The 27,764-nt window shown below is 38.2% G+C and overlaps 1 protein-coding gene across 4 annotated transcripts in view; it reads right to left on the minus strand.

Annotated features, from left to right (window-relative positions):
* rbms3 (RNA binding motif single stranded interacting protein 3) overlaps nucleotides 1-27,764 on the minus strand; it is a 110,462-nt gene that overhangs the window by 55,293 nt on the left and 27,405 nt on the right. For all 4 annotated transcript variants that reach the window (XM_023963991.1, XM_023963990.1, XM_011485042.3 and 1 more), the window contains exons 3-4: nucleotides 21,369-21,427; nucleotides 13,042-13,133 (exon numbers count right to left, since the gene is read on the minus strand). In XM_023963991.1, the coding sequence (XP_023819759.1) occupies nucleotides 13,042-13,133; nucleotides 21,369-21,427 (151 nt within the window). The remainder of the gene's footprint in view (nucleotides 1-13,041; nucleotides 13,134-21,368; nucleotides 21,428-27,764) is intronic.

The raw sequence follows: 27,764 nt of genomic DNA on the forward strand, positions 1-27,764 counted from the left end.
GGTCCACCTCTCCATGTCATCCATTAATTTTTGATAATTGACACCTCGAAGGACATTATCCCTATCCATATCATGGTCACTTACGAAAGGAAGAAATATCAAATCAAATATTAGTACTTCAATCATGTTAGTATTTAGGTTTAAACCCATTTTTCAGTGTGATAACGGCTACCAAGCCTGCAACGACCCCACTCTGCCACAGAGGAGGAAAGTGGCCTATATACTAAATCTCTTGTTAAGGGATACAAACATCATTTTAGAGGGATAGTTCACCTCCTACAGCTTGTTTTTGTCTAAACCAGGGGTTCTTTAAGTGCTGCCCTGGGGCCAATGGCGGCCCAGGGGAAGATTTCTTTGTGGCCAGAGCAGGTTCCTTTGAGGAAAAATGTTCTGTTGTTGCGCAACATTTTTGCGCAAAGCATGAGAAGCGCTTTTGTATAAATAAAGTTTGATTTGATTTGATTTGGTTAGAAGAAAAGGCGCTTTCTAGCTAAGTGAACAAATGCTTACTGTCATACATCAAGAGCTGGATAAAGTCATATGCCTTCTTTGCAAGCAGGTAAATGCAATGCTTAAAGTATTCATTATAAATTTTCACTATGTTACAAATCATAAAAACTATGACAAATTTACCAGCGAGGAGCGCAACAATAAGGTCCAACAACTAAGGCTCTGTTGCACACCAGATGTTTATGAAAATGGCTAAATCCAGTGAAGCTGTGATAGAAGCTACCTACGTTGAGGATTTGAAAATGGCCCAGCAAAGCTAGCCCATAAGTGACGGAGAGTTTGTAAAAAGAATGTATGCTGAACGTAGCTGACATTGTTTGTCTACAGCAAAAGAAAGAGTTTGAAGAAATAAGTCTATCAAATGATACAATTACAAGACGAGAAGAATATCTAGGCAGGAACCTCTAACCGCAACTGGGAAAACATCTGGAGGGCCTGATTAATTGTAGAGATAACACTTGGTAATTAAAGTTATAAAAAACAACTTCTTCTGTTTAGCCATTTTTTTTCACCAAAATTGGCCCCCAGTCTAATGTCGAGTCCTTTATTTGGCCCTCCGCTACAAAAAATTTGAGAACCCCTGGTCTAGATGATGAAGCCAAAGTTTGTTTCAAAGAAGCAAAGTCCTTAAGCAGTTTCCTAGATCGCTTTTATTGCAAGAAATATCCACCATTGACTCTGATCATTAAACATGCACCAACAAGCAATCAATTTCTTTTATTAATTAATAATATTTAATTTGTAATAAATTAAAATGTGTAAATTTTAATATTTATTTGTAAAAATATTTACAGGCACATATTCCCTCTGTATTAAGCAATAAGGTAAGCAAGACAGTAAGATAGGCAACAAACTACGTACTTAAAATTAAAGGCAACATTGCTGTCGATCGTAGGATTTGATATAGATACTGGCATGTCCATCATCATCACCATAGATCCCTTAGGATGCCAGAGAGGCTTTGTCTTTTGATAAACTGCGGAATAACATATGCTAACCTAAGTTCAAAGTTTCTATTGCTTCGGTTACCGTCTGGCATTTGGGCCAGCGCAATAATATAGAACATTCAGGCTAAATGACTGAAACTTATTTTTTAGTTTTCCATTATCACTTTTTAATGAACACCCTGCGGCCAATCAGCATCGAGTATTGGACCATGACAGAAATTATGCTAATAAACAGTTCAATAAATCTCATCCTAAACATGTCTTTAACAAAAAAGTAGTTTCATATCATGTGTTTAAGACATTTCTTTGACTTATGAACCAAGCGGGTTAACAATACACTGTACTTCTTTCATTTAATTTGATTTATTAATGACATTGCAAATTAATGTACAAATAAAATAAGTGTCATGTTTTCATCTTTTGGTCTGCAAGTACAACATCTTGATTTCCTTTTCTATCTACCTCTACTTAACTCTGCTCAACACGTATGTTTCTTCCACTCCCTTCAATATCTAGATAGATATAGATTGATAGATCAAACGCATAAGCAGAAAGATATGAGTGGTTCTCTCATGAAGAAAAAAATATTTTTCCTTTTTCCTTGCTCCTTGAAGATGCCCTCAGTGGAGGAGAGAAATCCCCTGGTGACCCTCTTTTCCGTCCTCCCCACCTGCTGTTGAATACTCCTTTCAGGGGCATTGCAGCTGCTGTACCAGAAAGCCATCATGTCAACGTAACTACACAATATTCTTATTCGCTTTAGTTTTATGAGGAAATTGATACACTGATGGGAACACGTGTGGTATTTCAAGACAAATCCTCTGAGATGGATAAAACCTCCATACACCCAGTCAGTGGTTATGAGCTCCTGATTGGTTCACTAGTATTTATTTACTTTTCTTTTTTTGGCCATAGAGGGTCTTTCATTGTGGAAATGCCTCACTACAGCTGTGTACTCAGCAAATTTGATGATCTTATTTGCTCTGGGAAAGGCAGTAGTCATGAGTCATTTAAGTAAATAGCAAAGGGCTTCTCCTTAAGGAGCCCCTTTGCTCCATTTCAGGGATCACTATACCCTTGGACCAACACATGGTAACAGGTGTAAAGAAAAGTGTTTTTTTATATAAAACAAAAGAAGTTTGTCAAAGAGCCACAATGGGATAATAAACTTAAAGCTTGAGCAAACATCAACAAAGAAAATCCTGGCAGAAATGTTCATCTTATCAAGGTGGGAAAGGATGCTGTGCAACAAAGATGCAAGACAGTGATGCAAGTGATGCAAGACAGTATCAACAGTGATTTTACTAGCACACTGAGCAAATTGAAAGTCGTTTCTGGATGGGTGTCTGTCCCTTCAAGTCCCACACCCATCATCTTTTAATCTATTGTAAAAGTGTTCCCAGGGGTCTTTTAATTATGATTATGCCAAAAAAGCTATTGTTTTTTTCAGAACACACTGGAGTTCATTAGAAATTTGCCTCTGAGTTGTTGGTAGGACTGTTGGTCAGAAGTAAGCCCGCCGCCACTTCCCTTTTTCCATCTGTCCATTCTCTCTCCTGCGAGCTTACAGCCCCTCACAACCCCAACCTACATTACCGGTTCCACAAAAATAGAGAGCAATTTTGGAGCTATCCAGCCGTACAGTTCAGACGAGGAAAACAAAGACATACATGGATCTAGTCGTCTACAAGTGGATGCATCAGAAGCAGAAGAAGGAGCTAGCCTGCGCAGTGTATTTTTTACGCCACAAATAACCAATTTTTAAAGGAGCATTTTTTTCATCTGCTCCTGATTCACATGGATTTGAAGAAAGAAATACTCAAAAATGCAATTTTAAGCTTACTTTTTTGGATATGTCCTCCATCATCACAGAAAAGCCACAAGAACATGTTAAAAAATTCCAAAACAAGATTTTTATAGGAGTGGAGTGGGCAAGCTGAAGGGAATGCAGATTTATGTGGAAGGACACTGATTGGTGTCCTCCCCATAACTGATCCGAGCAGACAAAGTTTTGGCAAACCTTCTTTTTCTCTTTAAAGTTATAATCTGTGTTTAAAATCTGGTGCAAAACTGGCTTGTTCTGTTGAGAATTAAAGCATCGGCATCCTCCACCTGTGTCATTCATGGACAATCTGTTATCCCTTGGATGTCCCTAGACAAAAAAAAGGTTTTTAATATTTGTTTTATAAGCCTGCTCAATCGTAACAGTTCGAATCAGATCAGATTGTGCCAAACCTTGACCTTAATTCATGCTGGTAGATTTGAAGACAGACATTCCCAGTGCATATTGTAAAATGCCAGTAACAGTCAGTGTTCTCCATTATATTCACATGAATTGCAGTAGGATGCAGCTTCCTTGAACATCTTTGAATGTCTCAATTTAAACCCTTAAACTTGCAGCCCTGAAGTATAGAAATTGCAGCCCTAGGGCACACTGTCCTCTTCCTCTTTATGCACTTCATATTCATGTATGACTAATTTTCATTCGTGCAATATGCGCAAAATATAGGTGTGACAAGGCCTTAATTACCACCAACTCAAGCACATTTTTTTAATCAATGCGTCTGTATGTCCTTCCATCACTGAGCGCTTTTTCATCTACCTCTATCCTGCATCTTTCAACCTTCAGGGCTCACAATAGGGGATTCTATAAAGCTGTCTTTAAGTTCTTGTCTGTAGTTGTCTTGACTTTTTTGCTCTGATGTTTTGGACCTGTTCCTGTGCTCTCATGATCAGAGCCTTACACTGTACTTAAGGTCAGAATTTTCTTGCCACTGGCAGGAGCCTTCATCCTTCTTCTTACCACCCTGTGTCTTTCAGTGCCTGAAGCATTCTACCATCACTTATCAGAAAATGGACAGGGGTGCTGACTTTGACAGCTACTAATCCTCACCAGCATCACACTTTTTTTTCTTAACTTTTTCCTAGTCTTACAATACTAGAATAGCAGAAATTTTAATATAATTCCTGGGAAAATGATTAAACTATTGTTTTGACTAAATGCATCTATAATTTCTTGGGTTGTATACACGTGTGTTTGTAAAGCATCCCCATCCTGAAAGAGGAAAACATGCTGAATCCCTGGTTGGTCTTTAAAGCAGGATTTGTTAATGATAAAAGTATTGGAGCAGTACAAATCTCTGTGCATGTGTGCAAAAGAAAATTAAAAACTTTTTACTAAGTTTGTGTGGCTACTGTGTCTGTAGTGGCAAACATTACTGTCTCAAGCAAATGCCAGGGTTAGCAGTTTCTAAATAAGCAATGCATCTTCCAGTTTATTGAAATTCTTTAAAGATCACACAGAACAGATTTATATTCTCAATGGGGGACACTTACTTTCTAATGAAAGTATAAAACCGTTTATGCTTCCAATTAAAATGTAGCTTAGGTCCCTCTAGATCTGCCTCCTGTCTCTGTCTTAGAGCCACTGTCTCTAAACCATCAACATGGCTGCTCTCACTACAGTCGTCTACCCCTTTCCTATCATTTTTGCTCACCCTCTTTTGTCAAATATAACTTCTGAAACCTTCCTCCACTCATTCCAAGCTGCTTGCACATGCTCCTTCTCATTCTTCCACCCTCTCTGTTGCTCTCGTCTGTTGACACTTGGTACTTAACGTCCTCCACTTTCTTCACCTCTACTTTTTGTAACTTCACTGTTCCACTTGATTCCCTCTCGTTTACACACATCCACTGTATAACTGTGCCCGACCTTCTTTCCTGTTCTTTTATGGCAAACCTCCATCTCTTTAGATGCCCTTTCACCTGCTCACTACTCTCTCTGCAGAACACAATGTCATGTGAAAACACCATGATCCATAGAGATTCCTTACTAAACATAATCTTTCAATAAGTCCATCTCGTCAGGTTTTTTTTTTTTGGCTTATTTCCAAAACAATAGTTTACAGAATGGATGTGTACATTAAAAGTTTTAAGATTTAAAGACAGCTGTTTGTTACCTGCTAAACTTCTCTGTTTTGCACAGGTCAAATGCTGTCGAATCAATAAATGAGCTGCGGTTTTCAGTGTTGACTGTGTTATAAAGAATGCAGCAGAAGTAAAATCAGTTTACTTACCCAGGAAACAAATACAACTAGATAAAATATACAATATAAAGTTGTTGTTGTTGACCTTTCAGCATATCCCTTCATATGGGTCGCGCGCAATTGGTAAAGCAGAGATTCTTACACTGGACACTCTTCCTGACATCCCCCTGGATGTAACACTGGATTAAGCCAGTGTTACATCCACACTGGATTAAGCTCATTGTGCTAGCCACCATCAAAATATATACTAAAGTAAATAAGAAAATAAGTAAAGAAGGGAAAAAGCAATCATTCTTCAATTTTATGTTTCTGGATATGGACCTCTGTTGCTATATACATTTTACAGTGTTTTGGTCATTTTTGTTTCCATCCTGGCCTCTTCTTTGAATCTTGAATCTTCTGATTTTCTTCTGTTTTATACTGATTTTTTTGCATTTGAAATTGTAAAACAGACAAAATATCCAAGTGGGAAAAAAATTTCTCAGAAAATTAAATAGAATAAATTATTATTTGTCTGTCAGCCTCTCTGGGTTTCTACTGTTTCACTTTTAGCTCATTACCTACTTTTTTGCTTTTAAGCTTGTATGCCAGGGTCTATTTTTAGCACTATCAATTATGGACAAGGGTTTTAAGAAATATGCAACCTGTCTGCAAAATGTTTTCCATAACAGCAAACACATACTTGTATAACACAAATAAAAAGTTAAGATTATTTATTCATTTATTCATTCATAGCCAGAGATTTGCATAATTTGAGGAGTTCAAACAAGTTCCAGTCAGTTCATATGCTTCTTACAATAATTCTGCCTGTCTGGTTATCAGCATGCAAGAACAAGTATGCAAAGACTCAAAGACTGGCCAAAAAGTGAGTGAAAGCTGTCAACAAAGGTGCTCGAGTGTCAGGCATTTCACCATGACCTTTGTCTGAAAGGACCATTGACTGTTTATGGCATCACCCAAAGAAACTGCTTTACTTCCGGCTCCAACGAAATTAGGTCAGTTCATTTGCCAGCCCTTAAAGCTGTCCATGCCATGGCCCCATGTCAGAGCCAGACAAAGGAAGAATTTTGTGTTGGCATATAATCATTTTAAACATTCAATGTGGGACCAGAAAGTACCACATGGATTTATTGAGGCATCTGATTGTCCACTTTATAACATGAATAGATTTTACTACAAAATATAATATTTTGAAAAGAAAACATTAGGATCACCAAGAACATGTTAAAAACAGGAAGTAGGGCAAAAATTGTTATTCTGACAAATATAATGATAGAGTAATAGCTGTTTATTTCTCAATAGAAATCTATGGAATTTTGGCTTCTTGGAGCCCAACCACTTCCTGTTTGGAACAAGAGGGGGGGGGGGGGGGGGGGGGTCAATCAGTCCAGTTTTCAAATACAGTAAATTAAAATAACTTTGTGAAAACCTACCTGTATGTTGATAACCCCACCCTTTACATTTGTGCATAGAGGCCAGTGAACAATTGACCAAATCAAGAAGGGTATAAATCAGAGGGCAAATCAAAAATTAGCCGGCGTGAAAGCAACAGAGGCAAATGTTTTCGATCTTCTGTACTGAATATCTTTCAAGAGTGGCCAGTCTCTAATTGACACCTTTCTTTTATAGACGCCAGGTCTAGCAGGTTCTCGTTACTTTAGAATTCAGCCTCTACTAATTTTTTGGAATAAATGCCCGGCTACTATTGGAAGATATATGGTAACTAAGCAGATTGAGAAAAAATTCACAAAAACGTATGTTATTGCAAAGCTAAGTGCCAAGATCGTGTTTGGCGGTGTTGCTTCCCGAGGATCTGTTGTCAGACCATGTAAAAAGTGCATAAAATAATAAAACTTAAATACGTGAGTCTGTCCTTCTTCAGAGTCACTGTTGCACTGCATCTCCCATGATGCATCGGGTTAAAGTGACTGCATTTCTTACTTAGCTGCTGTTAACTGTTATGGAGCACAACAAACACAAACATGGAACAAACAAATTCAATTTCAGACTTTAAGCAAGTCTGAGCAACTCAATTTTGAATAAAGGTTTAAATAAGGTTTGCCGAAAGGTTTAAATAAAAGAAACAGGACTACGTGACCAACAGACACATTTAAAATAAATTGAAAAGAATTTATTCAATCAAAAAAACGTTTCTTTTTGTTAAAGTTAAATCTTTTTATCTAGACAAAAGAACAAACTTGTATAAACATGAATATAATGTTGGTCTTTTTGTGTAAAATGTATCAAGCATGTTGTCAATAAATGATTGTTCAAAAATTGCAGTTGCTGTGGTATAAACAAAAAAAAAACATTTCAATACATTAATTAACTATTTAGAAAAAAATATGTTATTGCTTATATTTGTTCAGTTTATTTTATTTTGTGTGAGGTCACATGAAATTGCATTGTAATAAACTGGAGGGAAAACAACTAAATGGGAAAACGTTCAACTAACCTAGTTGAAAATTATTATTGACAACAATAATAAGTTTTAGTAAAAACAGCTGGAACTTCAAGCTGTTTGTGCCTCATTTATAACAATAAAATACATAATAGATTGTGGAGAGACTGTTCATCAATACTGACTACAGAGGTTCCCCTTTTTTTACATTTTTGGTTGTTGGTGTGCCTTGGGATTTTTGTCAAGAAAAAGTGTACCTCAGCTTAAAAAAGGTTGAAAAACACTGCTTTAACCTTTTAACTCCAGTCACCAGTGCCATTTAAATATTACACACTCTTCGACATACCGTAGGACTTTGACCATTCACATGATAAATGTGAATCAGCTGATTCTGATGCAAAGAAAAGCTGCTTTTCATATCGCCTACACATCACTAAGATAAAGTGTTGCACAATGGCGCAATGGCGCTTTTCTCCGTGACAGATTCACTTGATTTACGTTGATTGCATTAGACCTTCCCCACTGTCGAGTGTCGCATATTAGCGCAAAGCTACTCTGCTGGAATAGTGGAAAGAATGTCAACACTGGAGCTAAAGGTCAGCTGTCAATAGGTTAATTCATTTTTTTGTACCTTATATTTATCTCAGGAGCAATCTCCAAAAGTGAAAATAAAAACAAAGATGTGACAAATTCTCAGATGAAGACAATGGGATTCATTATCATTGTGCATTCCTCTCAGTCTTTCCCACTTCAGCCCATAAAGATCCCTCACATCCTTTCTCTACCCATCATGGAGGCCTCAGGTGGGGCAATCATTTAAATTAAGAGGAAACAAGGGAGGGGGGACCAAAAGAGAAGAGCAGGCAGGTGCGGACACAAGCAGAAGGTACCAAGGACAAAATGAAGGGGAGAAAAAGAAAGGGAGAGAGGTGTGAAATGTCAGTGCCAGTGGTACCGTCTCACTAATTAACATAGTGACCTTGGCCCTGTGGAGCTGATGTTTGCGCACGCATGCAAACCCAGAGCACAGAGTTGGACTGCAGGAAAGAAAAAGGGGAAAAATGACAGCCTGATTTGAATTTCAGTCCAATATTTTTAGATTACTGAATATTTTCACCCATTGTTGCTCACCTTTGTCTCACACATATCCAGAAACGTCCTGCATTCAAGTAAAGAGGCGTTTATAACAAGGAAACAAAATAAAAGACACACTTTTTTCCCACATATTCTCATCAGCGAAGAGATTAAACTTTGTCATTCACAGTTGCATGAGGAGCCACAACAGTCTGCTTTGTTCGAGGCACTAGAAAGAGTATGGATCAACTTTTAAATGTCAACTTAAAAAAAGAGATAGAATGGGAGGGAAGCAAGCAAAATGAAAAAGTTACTGTGAACTGGCAGGAGTCTGGGAGGGCGGCTGTCGCAGTAATCATCTCTCAGGTCAACAGTAATTACCAAGAAGACAGAGGAAGTAAGTGTAGGACACAAACACAAGCTCTGAGCACACAGCATTCTTATTTTCTCATTGGTCTCGCTGTATTTTTTTCTCTTGCCTCATTTATTTCCCCTTTCAAATATGCACCTGCCACAGAGGCGATGTCAGCTTAAGCTGAAGGGTTTGAGACACAACACAACTTACAGCAGCTTGTTCATGCTTCGGCTTCACTCTAATTAATTCATTGAAACTGTCGGGAAGTTGCACTAATTGTGGTTAACTCTGAGGTTAACAGATACATTTTCAGTGTGCTTGTGGTAAACAACCCTTCATTTAGCATCCCAAGATACGTCCATTGCACTATAAGGCACACTTGAAAGCCTAAATTAATAAAAAAATAAGAGGATCTATAGCCATATATAAGGTGCGCCTTATATATGGATTAATTCTGCTTGTGTTTACTGATGTTGAAAAAATTTTGAAAGCAGTGGTGACAGGCTATTTTTTTAGGTGTTACTAACAAGGTTGGGTGTTACTGTAATTATGGCAGTGGTGGGCCGTCAGGGCCTTCAAGGACTTCTCTGAAGGCCTAAAAAAATATCTGAATCATGTATAAATTATATTTTGTTCATGCATACTTATTTAATCATTCCAAATGGTCTGTCCATTTCTTTTTATTGTGTTTATGATGGTTATGCTGCTTCCAGACAGACGTATTTTCACATTGGAGCATTTAACCACTCACATTTCATCTGTCCTTTGTTGCCAGGCAGGGTCAGAGCTAAAGAGGCCTACAATATCAGTTCTGGAGGCCTGTAATGGAAAATCATTGTCGGTCATTCATTTCTTTCAACCAATCAGATTTTGAGTTGGTGTCAGCAGGGCCTTCTAGCAGGCTTAGGCAACGTCCCAGTATTCAGACCTTCTGATTGGACAGAAGTTTCAGGAATACAGGACAACATTTCTCTTAATAAGAATGGTGCTCTTAGGTTTAGTCTCCCATCCATTTTTACAGCAGTGTTCTATAACCCAAACAAACTTAACCAGTTTCATCTACCTCATTAACAGCTGAAAGAGATGACCAGGTTAGGGAGGGTAGCCACTGTCTCCCTAAAGCCAGCTGAGGACAAAGGACTCCAAACGACCCAAAACCATTTAATCTAAGCAAACAATGCTTTCCAGTTTCAGGGTTGTCTCCTCCCCCATGAGCACATATAAACCAGCTCTTTTACCAGCTATTTCAGAATTGATAAAGGCCTTTTGGATAAGAGGTGAAACATTTTCAACTTTAAAAACCAAGTCCAGATGACAATTTTTAAACCTACTACTTGCTGGCTGTAGTTGCAAAATGAGATTTGTTTCATGTTTTGTTTGTTCAGTTTATTTAGAGGCATTTATTCTGGCTACAGGAATTTTCAATATGCAATGCAAAGCTCGTATCTGCATTGTAAAATCATTAATGAGGGTTTGAATGATTCAGACGTAGCACTACTGAAGGACCAGGTGTGCAGTGAACGGCCCACCACTGAATTACGGCAATGTGGCAAACATGTAGCAGACAGACTTTCTTTTACATGTTACTAACAAGATTGGGTGTTAGCGTATTCACAGTCTTTTTTTGCTTTAGAGGTATCAGCCTGTTTTTATGTGTTGCAAACAAGATTGAGTGAAACAGGTATTGTGAATACGCTAACGTGGCAAACGGGTAGAATGCTACAAACAAGTTCTAGAGTTACTGTGAACGTAGATAATGAAGTCTGACATGCAGAACCTATTTGCGACTCTGGTTTCGCTTAATGCGCCTCATAGTTTGGCCCGCCGTATATCTAACATAATTTTTACACCATTTATCGCAGGTCCACCTTAAAATCCGGTGTGCCTTATCGTTAGAAAAATACAATATTTGAATTCCTGTGATGATTCGGCCACAGTATTGTGGCAATATGTCATTTACTTTTCAAAAGAAAATCAAAATAAACATCCTTTAAAAAACTTAACTCTAGAGGAGATTTACCATCTGTAAATTCAGAAGCATTGCTAGTATTAATATAATATAATAGCAATTAATATGTTCTATATTTAACGTTTTATTAGTATTTCTTGCAGAATTCTCAAAATAACAATCCTTCTAGTCAACAAAATACTAGCTGTGAAAATAAAAAAAGCTGTAAAACAACTTGAAAATGGTCAAAGAGGAGAATTTAAGAACTCAGTGGAAAGTGGCCCAGATTTAGGCACCCTAATAAGCGGTAAAATAATATTCTATTAACATCTTTACTTTTGTTTGCCCTTTCTGCTCCTCATGCATCTACAAATGAAGAAAAGTTAACAGAGTGTATTTCTATGCATGGACGTTTTTTTTATGTTTTTCTTATTAAAATGAGAAATGTATTCAATCCAGTTTTTTTTCTACATGCACAAAAATATAATTTCTACTTGAAATATGATCAAGGTTCACATCCTAGTAAGAAATACAAAATGATTTCATTCAGAAATGACATCTTGCCCCTTATTCCACCTCCCTGAAAAATACAATCTGGGAGAAGTCAAGAGTTCTTCTTTCTGTAATAACAGTTAAACACATCAACACTGCTGCTCCTAATGACCCTCCCCAAGCAGTCAGATATAAAACAGGAAATGGAAGACTAATGAAAATAAGTTTAATAGAAGAGCAGAACAAAGGTGGCCAGAGGTTCGCTAATGTTTAATTCAAAGGAATGTTACTGATGCTGGAAGACACAACTAGTTCAAGTACCGTATCCTCAGTTTGTGTAAAAGAAAATAAAAGTTTGCAAATTAAGGTTAAGCATTTCAAAAGCTACATTTTCCACAGAGGAAGAATAACCAACATTTGAATATTCTGTATTTAGCAGGAAATTATTACTGCAGAGATAATAGTCTACAGCCAACAAACACATGCATACTGATTTTAGCTATAAAGATGAACTCAGTTTTCTGAGACACATTTTCTCAGATTTCGTATGTTAACATCATTAAAAGTAATGTATGGGAAATAATCATTTTTTTCTTTTAGAGCAAGTAAAATATGGAATGCTGTATGATTATATAAAAAAAGCTATCTAGGTATAAGTTTGTATACAAAACACAAGGTTATGTAATCACATCCAACATCCTTCAAAACAAATCTTGGTATTGATTAGGAAGGATCAATTGTTGTCTCTTCCTGTTTTTGATAAATGAGATTTGTAACATTTGATTAGTCAATAATTGTATCCAAAATGTGAGAACTGAACATGTAAAAAGGAATATCTCAGCTTCATTTGCATTATAAAATAAAAAGGCCTATGTTGGATATCAGAGCTTCAACAATTTGGGTTTGTATTTTAAAAGACCTACCATTAGGCAAAGATTGAATTTCCTTTGGCAACAATTTAATTCGAAATTAATGATTTGTTGGAGAAAGGGTTAGGAGGCATCAGCGTTGATGCACTTTGAGATCTGCTGAAAAATAAAGTTTGACTGCAGTGTGAAAGTCTAGGATGACACTAAAAACGTGCAAAAATCCCATTTTAAATGCACGTGGGAGATTTTCTTTAAAGATGTGTAACATAATTATCAATACTAACAAAAAAACCTTTCTCTTTGGCATCTAACACTGTCTGCCATCTACAGACTTTGCAGGACCACCAGTCATTCACCAATAACAAGCATATCAGAAAAGACAGATTGGGTTTAACTTACTTTTGCCATCTGTGCTTGGACTCCATTGGCTTTGAGTGATGCTACTGCTTTTTGGGCTGCTGCAGGGCTGTCAAAATCCACAAAACCATAACCTGGACACACAAAAAACACACAAGAAATGTAAAACATGAATATTTAGTTTTAATTTTATTTTGAAGTAAAGCTGCTCTTAAATGCATTCAATTTTTGGACTATCCACACACCTCTGTCTGTTTTACATCTACAAAATGTCTTCGATTCTTAGGGTGGCTGGTTGAAAACATGCTCCCTTCTTCATACCTTTTGTTTTTACGCATTTATTCTTCAGCTGCAATGTCATTGAAACATTTACATTAAAATTCCCAATGCTGCAGTAGCAAGAGAAGAATTCAAAGAATTCTGAGCCCCACTTAGTTTGATATCACAGCGATAAAAAGTGCATCGCTGTTTGAGAACGTAAGCATCTATGAGACTGCAGAGGCTCTGGATGTGGGTTGGGCACTGCAGGAAGAACAGAAGGACAAAAGGTCTCAGCATAAACATATTAATTCTGTCTTTCTGAAAAGCTGCATGTCGTGCTGTATAAGATAACTGGTGAAGTTGAAACAAGATGATTTAAAGGCAAAAAACTGTCAGAATTGAGTGTGACTCCCAAATTAAACTCAAGTGTATCACAGCATATAAGCAAAAACATTTTAGGAATGCTGTTTCCACGAGAAAAGATAGGAGAGGGACACAATTCAAGAGGCCTTTGGTAACAATTAGGAAGAACATCAGTTCTGAATAGACCCAGTTGAGGTTTTGTATTTCCTGTAATTGTAATTTGAGGTGCCTTGAACATTGAAAGCACACCAGGTGTACTTGTCTGATTACATGAGTTTACAATAAACAAAGTAGAGGCTTGGGATTTAATTTGCAGTGGAGGCATTTCTACAAGCTGCCTCTATTACAGTCTCACACAGATGTAATGCTTCTTCTGTATTAAAGTTCCAGGAAATTGAATCCACATCTCTGGAGTCTTGTTTAAGATCTCTAAATAAAGTATTGAGTGAATGTAGTGAGTCTTTTTTTTCCTCACACATTTAGGCTGGCCGAAAAACACCCCAGAATATTCTCTGTATTCTGCATTTCAACAGCACAACACCAATGTGCAGACACCAGTCACATTATTGTTAAGGATATAAATGGTAGGAATGTTTCCCTCTGAGTTTTAATTTTAGTTTAGGGACAGAAACATTACTTTTGAGTATGTTCATTTGTGTTTTTTTTCAGAAAATGACTTTGAACTGGACTCATGTTCCAAATAGTATCCGCTTGTTCCATAGAGCCAAAATCCCATGGACTTCTATTGTGAAATAAACGCCTATTATTCGGTCATTAAATTACAATACAAAATCATGTAGCCTTGGACATATGAGGTGTATATTTGTATAAACCCCGTCTGTATTTGAGGCTAGAATTTATGGACCGGACATAAAAGAAAAGGAGAGTCAGGTAGGTGAGATGGGTACAGGAGAGGAAAATGAGGTAAAGTGATTGGGTCAAGATAACTGAAACACAGAGGAAATAGGAGAATTATAAACAGAAAAGGCAAAAAGTCGCTTCTGGGTTATCATTGCCACTTTCACATATTTGTCCACAACTGGCAGCAGAAACCAAACTCATGTAGACCCACAAATACTTAATAAACATACAGATCAACTCACATGTATGTACATGTGTACATATTGTGCATGAATGAGCAGGAACCTGTGCTAAGGTGATTGTGTCTTTGGACAATGATTTAACAGAATATAGACAATTAAAACAAAGTGAGGCCGCTGCCCTGAAGCTCCCCTCATCTAAAATGTCAACCAGACATCAGCCACCCAGACCAGGTCTTGAGTAGGGATGGGTATCGTTAAGGTTTTAACGGTAACTACTACTCTTATTGATAGTGCTTATCGATTCGGTATTTTAACGATACCCTTATCGATACCATTTGAGGACGAAAAATAAAGAAATAAATAACAAATGAAGAACATGAAGTGTTTTATTTCCTCATTATGCAACAATATTGCTTTTTTAACAAAACATTTTACTTTATACAATTTTCGAACTTGAAAAGTAAAATGCATGAAAAAAGAAGTTATTTAAAGAAAAAATAAACAGCAATTTTTTGACATATTGCTGTCATGATGTAAATGTAAAACAAATTAAATAAACTGTTCACTCTGAAAAAAAATACAGTTGCATAGGGCAACATAGTGAAGTATTCAGGTAGATTACAGAAAGCTGCACGTTCCTCTTTTTTTTTATTTTTTTATTTTTTTTAAAGTTCTGCATATGGTGCGTGATATGAACCATAATAAACACATTCATTTTTGCCAATAATTAACTTTTTCTGCAAGTCCTGTGTTCAAACTTCAAGGGGCTTCTGGTGGAATTTCCATTGGATTCGTTTCCATACAAGCTGCGTGCATTTTTGAGTGTGTGACGCGCCCTCCCGCCGGAGGATTTTGTGATGGGGGGTCGCAAGAGTTCTGACACCACGACTCTTGCTGTTTCATCACCGCGGTGATCAAAATCCCAGACCGTCAAAGCGGTTTAATAAAGAATCAATCACCGTACTTCTGGAGGAAAACTTTTATTACTGTTCTCCTTCACCCCAAAACAACAAGAATTAACGCGCGCGCCCCCAACACACTTGTGCGGGCACTCACTCACTCTTGGGCGGCACGCGCCCCTTTCTTTTACACAGGGAGCGCGCTGTCACACATACACACTCATTCTACAACACCTATTTAGTTAGTTCATTAGTCAGATAGTTAGTAGTTAGTTGTTAATGTTGTTTGTTAATAAAGAATCCTGGGGGGGGGGTTGCAGGCTGCGATTAACCCCGACACCTGCTGCTTCATCACCACCGTGACCAAAAACCCCACACCGTACCAGCTCTAGTTTATATCTTGTAGGACACAAAAAAACTGCGACTTCTCCAGTACCAATAGCAGAACTGTTGAGGTCAGATCTTATGGATACTGAGGTCTTGAAGAATGTTGCCCCAGGGCTCGGTCAATACTGGGGCTCGGTACCCATCCCTAGGCTTGAGGGACCAGACCACGGCATGTGCCAAAAAAACAGGTGGGTAAAGGAGAAAAGAGAGTGCAGGCCCCAGCTGAGCCAGAGACTAGCACTGCCCTGTTTTCCCTGGCATAAGATAGTACCCTCCCACCAAAGATCCCACCGTCCTTAAACGAGGGGCCTACCCCAACCCCAAAGATGAACCAGGCTCGCCCAAGAGGTAACCACACAACATTCCAGGCAGAACACGCCTGCCTTGAGTTTGTGTGTGTATCGGGGGTTTATAGAGTGTTGGAGTCAAGAGTGTATGTGTTAAGAGGTATCATTGAAATTTGTGGTTGGGGCTCTTGCATTGGTGTCCAAGAACTAATATAAACTAATAGACAACTGAAACATGGAGGGCGAGGGTGTTCTTTACAGAAAACAAAGTGGGAGGAAGCGCTGTCAAGAAGCTCAACCCCCAAAGTGCAGCACAAACCGATCCCCCAGATACCCTCATAGCATATCAATTCAGAAAGGAGGGTAGTTGGGGGTCAGGTTCCACACTGATTCCACATTCTATTTACCCCCCGTCCGCACACACGTAAACACAACTATGGGGCTCTGGACCAAGCAGCTATACGCAGAAGCCTCATATGGAAAACTGCCTGCCCGAGTCGAGTTGTTCTGTTTTTGGGAGTCATCAAGCTTTTAATTTTTGCTAGTAGTTTAGTTTGTTGCTTTGTTTGGCTATCAGTGAGGTGCTAATTAATAGCTGTTAGTCCACCACTGGGGAGGACTTTGCATCCAGGAGTCATATCGCTGGGCCCCATTAGCTGTAGACTGCTCCAGCATTAACTGAGCCTATAACGCTGCATAAATGTCTGTTTTGATTATCCGAAACTGCAAGTCTGTGAATTTTTAAGCCTTTGCTCAATGTTAATGCCATTGTGCGGTGCATATATACAGTGGCAGAGCCATAACATTTGGGGGGAACAGAAGAATTTTTTAGGTTGAATCAGAAAAGTAGAGTGGACGGCTATTATAAATACAAGTATAATATCTACATATTTTAAGGAGTTTGATTATTGTTATTAATATTAAAACAGCATTCAGAAGGAGAAAATCCAGCATCTGGTAATGTCCATGGGTTCAAGACTTCAGGCTGTCATTGCCAACAAAGGGTTTTCAACCAACTATTAGTAATGACCATTTTGTTATCAGTTATTTCATTTGTCCAATTACTCACGAGCCTATGAAATGAAGGGATTGTGTTTAAAATATGCTTTTAGTTTTTCACATTTTGATGCAATCATTTTGTTCAACCCAGGGAATAAAAGCTGAAAGTCTGCATTTCAATGGCATCTGAGTTGTTTTATTTAAAATTAGAAACTAAATCAGAAAGAATAGGTCTCTGTCCAAATATTTATGGTCCTGGCTGATTATATATATATATATATATATATATATATATATATATATATATATTTGGACTGATGACAAGGCTGTAGAGGAGGGTTAAAGATTTGAGGAAGGGGGTTACAACAAGCTTTTGGGAAATGAAAATGAAAAATTTTTCAGTCCTAAATGTTTTCCTCTCCGTCTACTGTGCTGCCTCCAAACCTAAAAAATGCATTCATTTTCCAAACTCAGAAATATGTCAGTATTGACTTGAAACGGGCTTACCATTTTTCAGAGAAAGACTGTTTTTCTTTCTTTCCTTAATAAAATCACGGATCAAAAAGATTTTTGCAAATTACAGGGGGAGTAAATTTTGTGTGATTGCAGCTTCCACATACAATGACATAAAGTATTTATGTGCTCTAAACTTCCTTCCTTTTTTCTGTCTGACATTTGTTTTACTAAAAAAGAAGGGGCTGTCTGCTAAATCATCAGTTTCTAAGGATCCCCTTCCGTTTCTGTCAGCTCCATGTTATTTTTAACCCCCTCCCTTCACCTCCCTGAGCACCCACCCATCCATCCCTTCCGTTCCAGGAGAACTTGCTGTGCCAATTTGGTCTCTCTTAGTCACGCTAAGCACTTACCTTGTCCCGACTGAATGCCTTTGCGATCAAACCAACACTAATTCAGCTGCGCAGTGCTCAAACTGCCAACTGATAATGAAACTCTTTTAGCGTGAGAATTAACAACAAGCTACATGAAGTGTATGGTCTAATGTTTGGATCCCAGACTCTGCAGCTGTTGATGAAAGATCCGGTCTTTAAGTCAATTCTTGCAGCCAAATCTTTGGGATTTTGATTTGCATATAAATTTGAACACCCATTTTACCGCCCCATGAATGAATTTTTTTTAGATAAATGAGGAAATATATAATATATAAGATCAACAGTCTGGAAGGAAACATTCCAGGGGACATTTGAGGAGACAGGAAGTGGCAATGGCACAGCTCTACAAAAAGCTGATAACATTTTTCCAAAACAGCAAAAAAAAAAAAGGTTTTTCAATTTTACGTGAAGAATGAAGTTACTGAAGTAAATAACCAGTCCATTTGAGATTAAAAAAAAAATTCTGTTTAACCTCTTCACACCGTATGTCGCTAGTTTGCAAAGTACCTTTAAATCCAGGACTCCACTTAATTTAGCAACACCTGGAACAGAATTTCTTTTTAAATAAAATTGGTATAAAGAAGTTCAGGCACAGGGTTAAAGTTTCTATCAATAAACTGAAACACTTGAGGCCAGGTTAGATGTTACCAGGTGCAGAACGACAAATGTATGCTTGTTCACCTTTAAGCATATCCCCTCAGGGGTCGCAACTGCACAGGTGGTTCGACAGAGACTCATACGCTGGATTCCCTTCCTGACACAACCCTGTAATCCCACGGTCGCCATGTTAAGTTTTGGCAGTTTTTCAAGTAAACATACCCTTTTAAAGATCCACTTTGAAGAAAATGGTGTTTTCTGTGTTATTATTATTTGGAGGAGGGAAAAGCTTTTAGGTGTAATGAAGAACCTACAATTGGCAAGCCACAAACTTCCTGCTCCGCTCCATTCTGATGCATCCACTTGTAGGTGACAAGATCCATAAGTCTTTGTTTTCCTCGTCTGAGCTGCCATCTGGCTCAAAACTGTACGGCTGGATAACTTAAAATAATGCTCAACATTTTTGTTGCACTGTGGTGTTACCCTTTGGGCTTCACACCAGACAGACTTTGCAGTTGCTGAGGGTGTGATCTGATTTTTCCATATAGTTGGGGTTGTGAGGGGCTGTAAGCTAGCAGGAGAGGGTGTAAACAAAAGGATAATGGGAAATGAGGCCAGGCTTACTCGGCTCCAACAGTCTTATCAGCAACTCTGAGGGGAATTTCTAATGAACTCCTGCTGCCCTGCAGAAACTATCTTAGAAAACACTTTTTCTTTTCTTTCAATTTGGCTAAAAACTACACAACCACTCATAATTAAAGACCACTTTAAACGCTTTTACAATTGATCAAAGGATAATCAGAGTGGGACTTCAAGCATATTTAAAAAAATTATTTTGCCTTTTCTTTGTTCTTCCTGAATATCCGATGCCTAAACTTGGTTTTGAGGTGTAAGCAACACGACTTTCCTGTGTCCTGACTAATCTCCATCTGTGGGGTCAAAAGAAAGCTCCTGTTCCTTTATGGCCAGATATTTGCTGCATTAAATAAAGTATGCAGAGAAATGAGAACCACGTTACTCTAAATTCTAACCCCTTTGTGTTCTTCATCAACTTCATTATATTGGCTGCACTGACTGAACACTGTCTCCTATAGCTACACCTGCTGGCATGAGGAATAACAAAGCTGCATTAAAAAGGGTTAAGAAAAATTGATTTGCACAATAATGATAATCTAAAAAACAGTAATATCTAGGAAGGGGGGCACAAATGTCATGGGAACAATGAAAACAATAACATAAAAAATTAACTGCTAATTGACTGACCACTCAAAGGCATGATGGGAAATCCAATCTAGTATTCTTCAGAGGGAGTTCATAACAGTTGATTTTATTTTCAAAGTTGTATATTGTCAAATTGTACTAAAAGGATTTTACAACAAAGCATCATAAAGCTTTATCAAAAAAATGAAGTAAATACTTTTTTTTATAAAGAAAGAAAAAATGGATTGACAAATCATTGTAAGTGGGTTTATTGAGTTTTCTGCCCTCCTTTAAGGCATCGTATAATGAAATCAGGAAAGACATTGGAATGTGTATTCAAAGCTCACAGCCTTGTGCGGCCGTGGTGCAGCGGTAGGGTGGTAAACCCATGATCGTAAGATTACCGGTTCGATTCCCGGTTGGCGCCAGTGTTCTGCAGCGGAGCCGCCATGTGTGTGTGAATGGGACTGTGACTGTAAAGCGCTTTAGAAAGCGCTATATAAGTATACACCATTTACCATTATCAGTCAGGTGCTGGAATGATAAAATAAAGGGAAAGAAATGTGCATAACTGGCTAATTGAAGTGAGCCATAATTATGGCTTAACCAAAGGAGAATGAAAGAGCTTCAAATAGATTTTTTTTAAGAACTTGGATTCAAACTGATGGTGTTTACTGTTGTGCTGCAGCTATTAGAATCGGACCGTTTCCCGTCTTTCACTTATCTTGTTGGGAAGTGAAACGCTGATTGTACAGTATTTTTGCAGCATGTTGGTTAACCTCCACGGTTCTGCGGATGAGTAGCAATCACACTGAAGACATGCTCTCGCCTGCCTCTTCAGAAACAGATGACAACAATCACACTGATTAAGACTTTGTTCAGACCTCTAACAATCAAGAAGGCCCTCCTTGAGAACACTCGCCAAAGCGTTTCAAAACACACAGCAGCTTTCGGTGTGCTGTTCATTTTGATTTAGCCTGTAACAACAGCGCTCGCGTCTCGCTTTCAAAAGCTTCTTAACTCTGAGCATCATTAGGGTGCAGTGCTGGAATCACCATTACAGAAACTCTAATCAAAATAAAGACACCCTCATTGTCATTGCTTAGATTAAAATCCAGGTTAGGGATGAAACAGACTTTATGGATCTTTTTTCTTTGTTGGCTCAATAGACAAGTAAGAAAAAAAAATATTTTACTTTATGCCACATTCTTATTACAACATTAAAATGTTACCAGTGAAGTACCCTAAGGGTAACCATTGATTTAGATTTGAAAACAAACAAAAAAAATCCCTGCTGTGGAAGCTCATTATTTTGCCTTTTAGCTGCCAAAGTAAATCAATTTTCATTGATGTTTTTCAGACTGTGGTCCAATATCTGTATTTGTGAAGCCCCTTTGAAAGGCATCAAAAAGGCACATTGTACTGAGTCGTCTGATGCTCACTCACCTTTGCACTGATTGGTATTTTTGTCCAAGATTGCCTTTGTTGACACGATCTTCCCATATCTGCAAAAAAACAACAATGTCATGCTGGAATTAGCTGATTGTCACCTCGCTCACAGTAGCAACTGCTTAAAGATGGACAGCTGAAAAGTGATGGCTTTAGGGTTAGAAAATTAATCCTTTTGATTGTTCCTTAAGCTTTGAAATGACAGCAAAAAAAAAAAGTTTAATGGATTATATTTATTAAAACATTAAGTTGGACAAAAAAGATGCTTCTCTTATCAGATGAGCATCGGTGTTCAACAGATAAATAATTACTTGAATGTTTTCAACTTTTGACAAAGAGATCCGTGTCATGGGTTTCTGTTTTGACACCCAGAATATGGATTCTGCATGTTATTTATTATGGTTCTGCATTTTACAGGTTCTTGTAGGAAAATGTAACCAAAGAAGATTAACAGGTTATTTATCTATCCATCCATCCATACATCCATTTTCAGAACCCCCTGAATCCCTTTCAGTCAGGGTCACTGGGCTGGGCTGCTGTTGGGTCTGCTAGCCACTGCTAGGTCACCAGTCTGGAGAAGGGCCTCACACACACATTCACAGGCACACCTACAGACTATTTAAAGTCACCACCTAACCTGGGAAGTATATCTTTGGACTGTGGAAGGAAGTTAGAGTGCCTGGAAAACACATATACACGAGGAAAACCACACAGAAAGGTGGGCCTCGAATCATCGCCGTCTCACTGGAACGTTAGAGGGCTAACCACTGCCCCACCATGCAGCCCCAGGTTATCTACATAAAATTTTAAAACAGTTCCTGCTTTTTAATTTCAGGGGCAGAAAATTATTTTTTCTTTCTTGTTTGATAGAAACTTTGACCTTTAAACTTAAAAATTGAAAAAAATTAGAAAGCAATGAGAGGGATGAATGTAAATGAATTTTTATTAAATTGTTATTTATTTAATTAAAATAATAATAAGTGAAAAAATATATATAAGTGGCAACAATATTATTGTGGGACTTGTTGATTTCTCCTTTTTATTAAAATGTCTAATACTTCCATAGTTTAATGAAACTTTAACCAATAAACCATACAACTAATTGCAGGTCTACTGATTATTTTGCACATACAAAACATTTGTAAGAACATGTACTGAAGTATGCAAGACATATTTGATGCATATTTTCTTCTTCTTTTGTTGCACTAAATACTATAAAAACATGTTACACAATCTTAGTCTAGTTGTCTTCTCATGATGGCTTTGTGAGTCAATAAATTCCATGTAATGCCTAATTTATTCAATTTGATCCAAAAAAGGAACACAGTTTTATAATGATTATATTATTTTTTTTATAGTTACAAGTGGTGTGTTATGCTTTGCCTTAAGGCTTCAATAAATAGTTTAAAGAACAGTACCTCTTTGGTCAGGTTGTGAAGGGTTAAGTCAGCTAATTGTGAATTGTAGTCATTCTTTAGTCATAACCATGCAAATGTGCCACTCGTTCATTTGTAACCAGAGTTGTCAATTTATTTTCATGCCAATTAAATATATAGAGCCTACATCTTTTCTTCATCTGCATCCTTCTGCTCCACGCATTTTCGTCTGTTACACCAACCTTTGCTCCTCCTTTTTGTAGCGTCAATTTCCTTTTTAAAAGAAAACCTTGTACTGCTGAATCTGAAGTCAAATTACTTGCCAAGTTGTCTGGCACTTATAACGCTCAGCTTGGTGGCTATACCTGCGACACTGGCTCAGAGACGCACGAGTGGCTCGTCAACCCCATTATTCCGCCTCTGTACCTACAAGTGGGATGCTGATGCACAACAAAGGTGCTTTTTTTTGCCTGTAATAGGCAGTTTGAAGAAGGCTCTCACCTGGTGTCATGATTACAGACTAGCTGACTCCAATTAGCCACATTCAAAGCACCGACTGCATGTTCTCAGCAACTTTTGACAAAGGAGGGAGGACAGAACAGCCTGAAACAGGGTGAAGGTCTTTAGTGTGTAAATAAAACATGCACATGTCAAGTCGAGTAAAACCTTTTGTTACTTGTTGTATTTTTTGACCAGAACGGGAATAGTTTGGTAAATGAACCATGACGTATAGCAGCTCCTGATTGAACACTTCCACTAATGTCAGTAAAGCAGAGCTATCTCCTTTTCGCCTCAGGGCCAGTTTCTGGTGGGAGCCGAATGAAAAATGGAGTATAAACTAATACTTTAAATATTGCGAATAGATTAACTTTTTTTTTTCAAATTGCTCCTGGAGGCCAGAGAACACAGACAGTACTTGCCTATAAATTATCATAATAACCAGAAATGTGTATGGCACCCAACCCTACTTAAGGAGCCAACAGGAGAAACACACAGCCTCTTTACCCCCCATCTGTCTGCTCCGTCTGCCAACTGTTAATGTGTCCTGTCTACTGCTCTATATGTTATTCTCTTTGTCTGACACCTCTGGGTCTCTCTTTGTTCCCCCAATTTCTCCCCATTCACTTTACTTTTATTCTCAGGCTCCTAGAAATAAGGTAATAATGCTTCTTATCAGACCAGTCCTTTAGCACTCCTGGAAAGGGGAAAGAAGCCAGAGAAAGAATGAAGAAGGAGGAGAAACAGAAAGTCCGACAGGGCTCTTGGCTCTCATAGATCAGTCGGGATCACTGTCTGGCTTTGTGGATGAAATGTTCTTATTAATTGTTCACGCTACTGCACAAGGGCTGACTGGCTGGTTGAATGACTGTCAAACAGACTGACACACTGACAAGCTGGCTGACTGGCTGATCACTCCAGGTGATTGATGGAAGTATAGTCCCTCTTCTACAGATGGATCAAAGTGTGTGAGAAAGGCGGAGACAGAAACAACTCAGTCTGAATACTTTCTGAACTGGGTAGGTTTATAGAAGCAGGGAAAAGAAGGAGAACGACTCAAAGGAATGAGAAATAAAGGAAAGAGAGAAGAGACAGTCGAGAGATAAAAGGCAAAACGGAAGTGCAGCAGTCAGGGAGAGATGGAGAGATAGTAAGAGGTGTTTAATAAAAAAGAGATCATTTAGTTGTCACCAGCAGGAGAGTATCTGTCAGCCGACTGCTTCAGTCAGTGAGAAGAATAATTTACACTAGTTTGCTTGACAGCCTCAAATTCAACTCTATTCTGAAGGGCGACATATGGAATAAAGACACAAAAAAAGACTTTAAGAGGTATTTATCCCACATAAAAGACAAGACAACTTATAATCTACAAATCAGCACAGAGAAAAATCTTTTTTTCCCCAAGTGTAAATGACTTGAATAGCTTTCAAATGACTGCAATGACTTAAGGGTCCTTGAATATATTTAAGATACAACAACTGCAAATAAAAGCTGACTAGTCATGTGTTTGTGTACTTTCTTAAGAAGTCATGTCAGGGATGAAAAAAAAGGAAATTTGAGGCTGACACTGGTTTCTGATTGATCCATGCCGCAAATGGGAAAACATTTGATCTGAGGCTAATTTGCACTGGCAGACACACCTGTACATGCATTGAAAATTTCATATACACTAAAACGACAAACATGTACACCATCTATAACCATCTGTTTTTGGCATAGTTTGGGTGGGGGTTCGACTAATACACATTACACCTATTTTAAAATCGCTGCATTCGCTACCTGTGCGTTTCAGGATTGATTTTAAAGTTCTTTTAATGGTTTATAAATGTTTTTATGGTCTTGGGCCTTCTTATTTAAATGATATTATTTTAAAATACGAACCCTCGCGGACCCTGAGGTCCTCTGGCACTAGCCTCTTGGTTGTCCCTAAGGTGAGGACCAAGACACACGGTGGGGCTTTGTTCTGCCATTACGGCCCTCGCCTGTGGAACGGCCTGCCAGAGAGCCTCAGGGCCGCAGAGACTGTAGAGGTTTTTAAGAAGAGGCTCAAGACCCACCTTTTTAGTCTGGCTTTTAAATGACTTTTAACATTTCCTATGTCTTTTTATTTTTTATCTATCTATTTATTAATTAATTTATTTATTTACGTATTTATTCATTTATTTATTTGTAAGGACTATTATTATCTCTGTTTTTAATATGCTATTCTTTTTTATTGTTATTTTACCAATGATACGTAGGTTATGATTTAATCAGTTTACGTATTTTATTTTTTAATTACTAAAATTGTTAAATCTTATTTTATTTATTTTTTTATCTTTTTTTCTATTTTTATTGTTGTTATTTTATGATAATTTTTATTCTGATGTTTTTAACTCCAGTGTTTCCTCTTGGGGATCCACTTATCTGGGGCACCACCGGCTTGACCTGTAGGGGGTGCTGTTGCTGCAGTGCCCGTTCTCGTTGGGCGGGCTGGGGTCCTGCTCTGTGTTCTAATAGCCATGGAGTGGGCCCTGGGCTGCTCTGTGCTGGGCGGGCGCTGTGGTAGTGACCCCTGTGGTCGGGCTGGGCCTTGGAATAAATGGATCCCCATCATATCGTTTCCTCACAGCAGTACCAAGCCAGACCTTCTTTAAGCTGCAGTTCTTTGGTTCTGTTCAGGGTTCTACGGGGGGAACTGGGTAGGTGGGGTGTGGGTGGGTGGGTTGGGGGGTTGGGGGGTGAGGGAGGGGTCCCATCTTTGTGTGATTGTCCTTTGTTTGCTGTTTTTAACAATCTTTGGTTTCTATGACTGTTTTATCTGCTTTTATGTGAAGCGCTTTGTGTTTTTAACTGAAATGAAAGGCGCTATATAAATAAATAAAGTTTAAGTTTGAGTTTGAATAGTCAGGTGTGGCTTTTAAAACTTAATAGCAACAACCTCTAGGGGGCACTGTGGGTGTGTGTATCAGTATTTGCTACTGACAGCAACACAGAAGAAGAAACACCGCTCAGTCTTATCCTACGTTCACACCGGGCTTGGAAACAAGTGACCAATTCCTTTCAAAATTCTAGGTCAACGCGTTCACTCTTGCAATGACGCATCACTACGCTAATTTTTGGCTAAATCTGAATGGCTCCCCCAACCCTCTGGCTCCTCCCTGTTGCTCCAATTGTAGGGGCATTTGAACATGTAGCAGTGTCTGACAGTGTTTCTTTTAGAATTGATTTTAAAATCTTACTCTTGGTTTTAATGTTTAAATGGTCTGGCACCTCATTATCTTTCTGAGCTCCTGCAGTGCCATCGTCCTCATAGAGCTCTACGATCTGTAGACCAGATGCTCTTAGTGGTTCCAAGGACTCGACTGGTGACCAAGGGGGACAGACCATTTTCAGTGGCTGCTCCTAAACTATGGAATCATCTTCCCCTGTCAGTGAGATCTGCCAGATCCTGAAATGATTTTAAATTTCTGCTAAAAGCTCATCTTTTTACATTGGCTTTTAACACCAGAGAGAATGATAATTAGACAGCTTTTTTAGTGTTTTCTTTTAATGATGATTTTATTATCTTTTTTCTGTGCTTCTTTGAATTTTACCTATGGTTTTAGTGTATTTATACTTCTGCAGCACTTTGGATGTCTGGCAGATGTGAAAGTGCTATATAAATAAAGATTTGATTGATTTGATTGATTGATTGATTTGATTTGATTTGATTGATTGATTGATTGATTGATTGATTGATTGATTGATTGATTGATTGATTGATTGATTGATTGATTGATTGATTGATTGATTGATTGATTGATTGATTGATTGATTGATTGATTGATTGTAAGGAGGAGCCATGGCGAATTAGGGTTGGCTATTCCTCCGCCGGAAAGGTGATCTGCAGCGCTTTGTGGCACGGAGGACTAGCGCATTACTTCACGTGGCTGTGCTCTGAAGCACAAAAGTTTACATTTAAATGTAAGTATTGAGATTTTGTTCTTGCATGACTTTTTTAAGTTATAAAACTAGTGTTGCTATGTATTTTTCAAACACTGGCAGCGTACGTAGATGACCGGGAACTATTGATGACATCATCAAGAGGTAGTAACATCCAAATTTGACTTTGGCTATGTCAGAGGCTGGGGTGAGGGAAATCTGGGCATCTCTTCTTGGACTGCTGCCCCCGCGACCCGGTCCCGGATAAGCGGAGGAAGATGGATGGATGGATGGCTATGTCCAAACTCCTTCACTACTCTCTATATTGTGCACTATATTGTGTATTTGCCATTTTGTAGTGCTGTCTGAATCTGCAATCCAAAATTGAGTTACCTAGAAATTTCCCAGAAGTCTCTGTAAAAGACCAGTGTGCATCAATGCTCATGAGATTAGCGAGTATAGACCACAAGGGATTGCGTTTGAACAATTTTTGTCACAAAAATTGTGTTTAAATGATTTTTTTAATAAACCATCAATATTTTCACATCAGAATACAGTGGATTTGTAAATGGTCATCCTAAAACGCTCATATCAATTGGATTTTCACTTCATTAAA

This window comes from Oryzias latipes, chromosome 16 (genome assembly GCF_002234675.1).
Source record: "Oryzias latipes chromosome 16, ASM223467v1".
NCBI lineage: Eukaryota > Metazoa > Chordata > Actinopteri > Beloniformes > Adrianichthyidae > Oryzias > Oryzias latipes.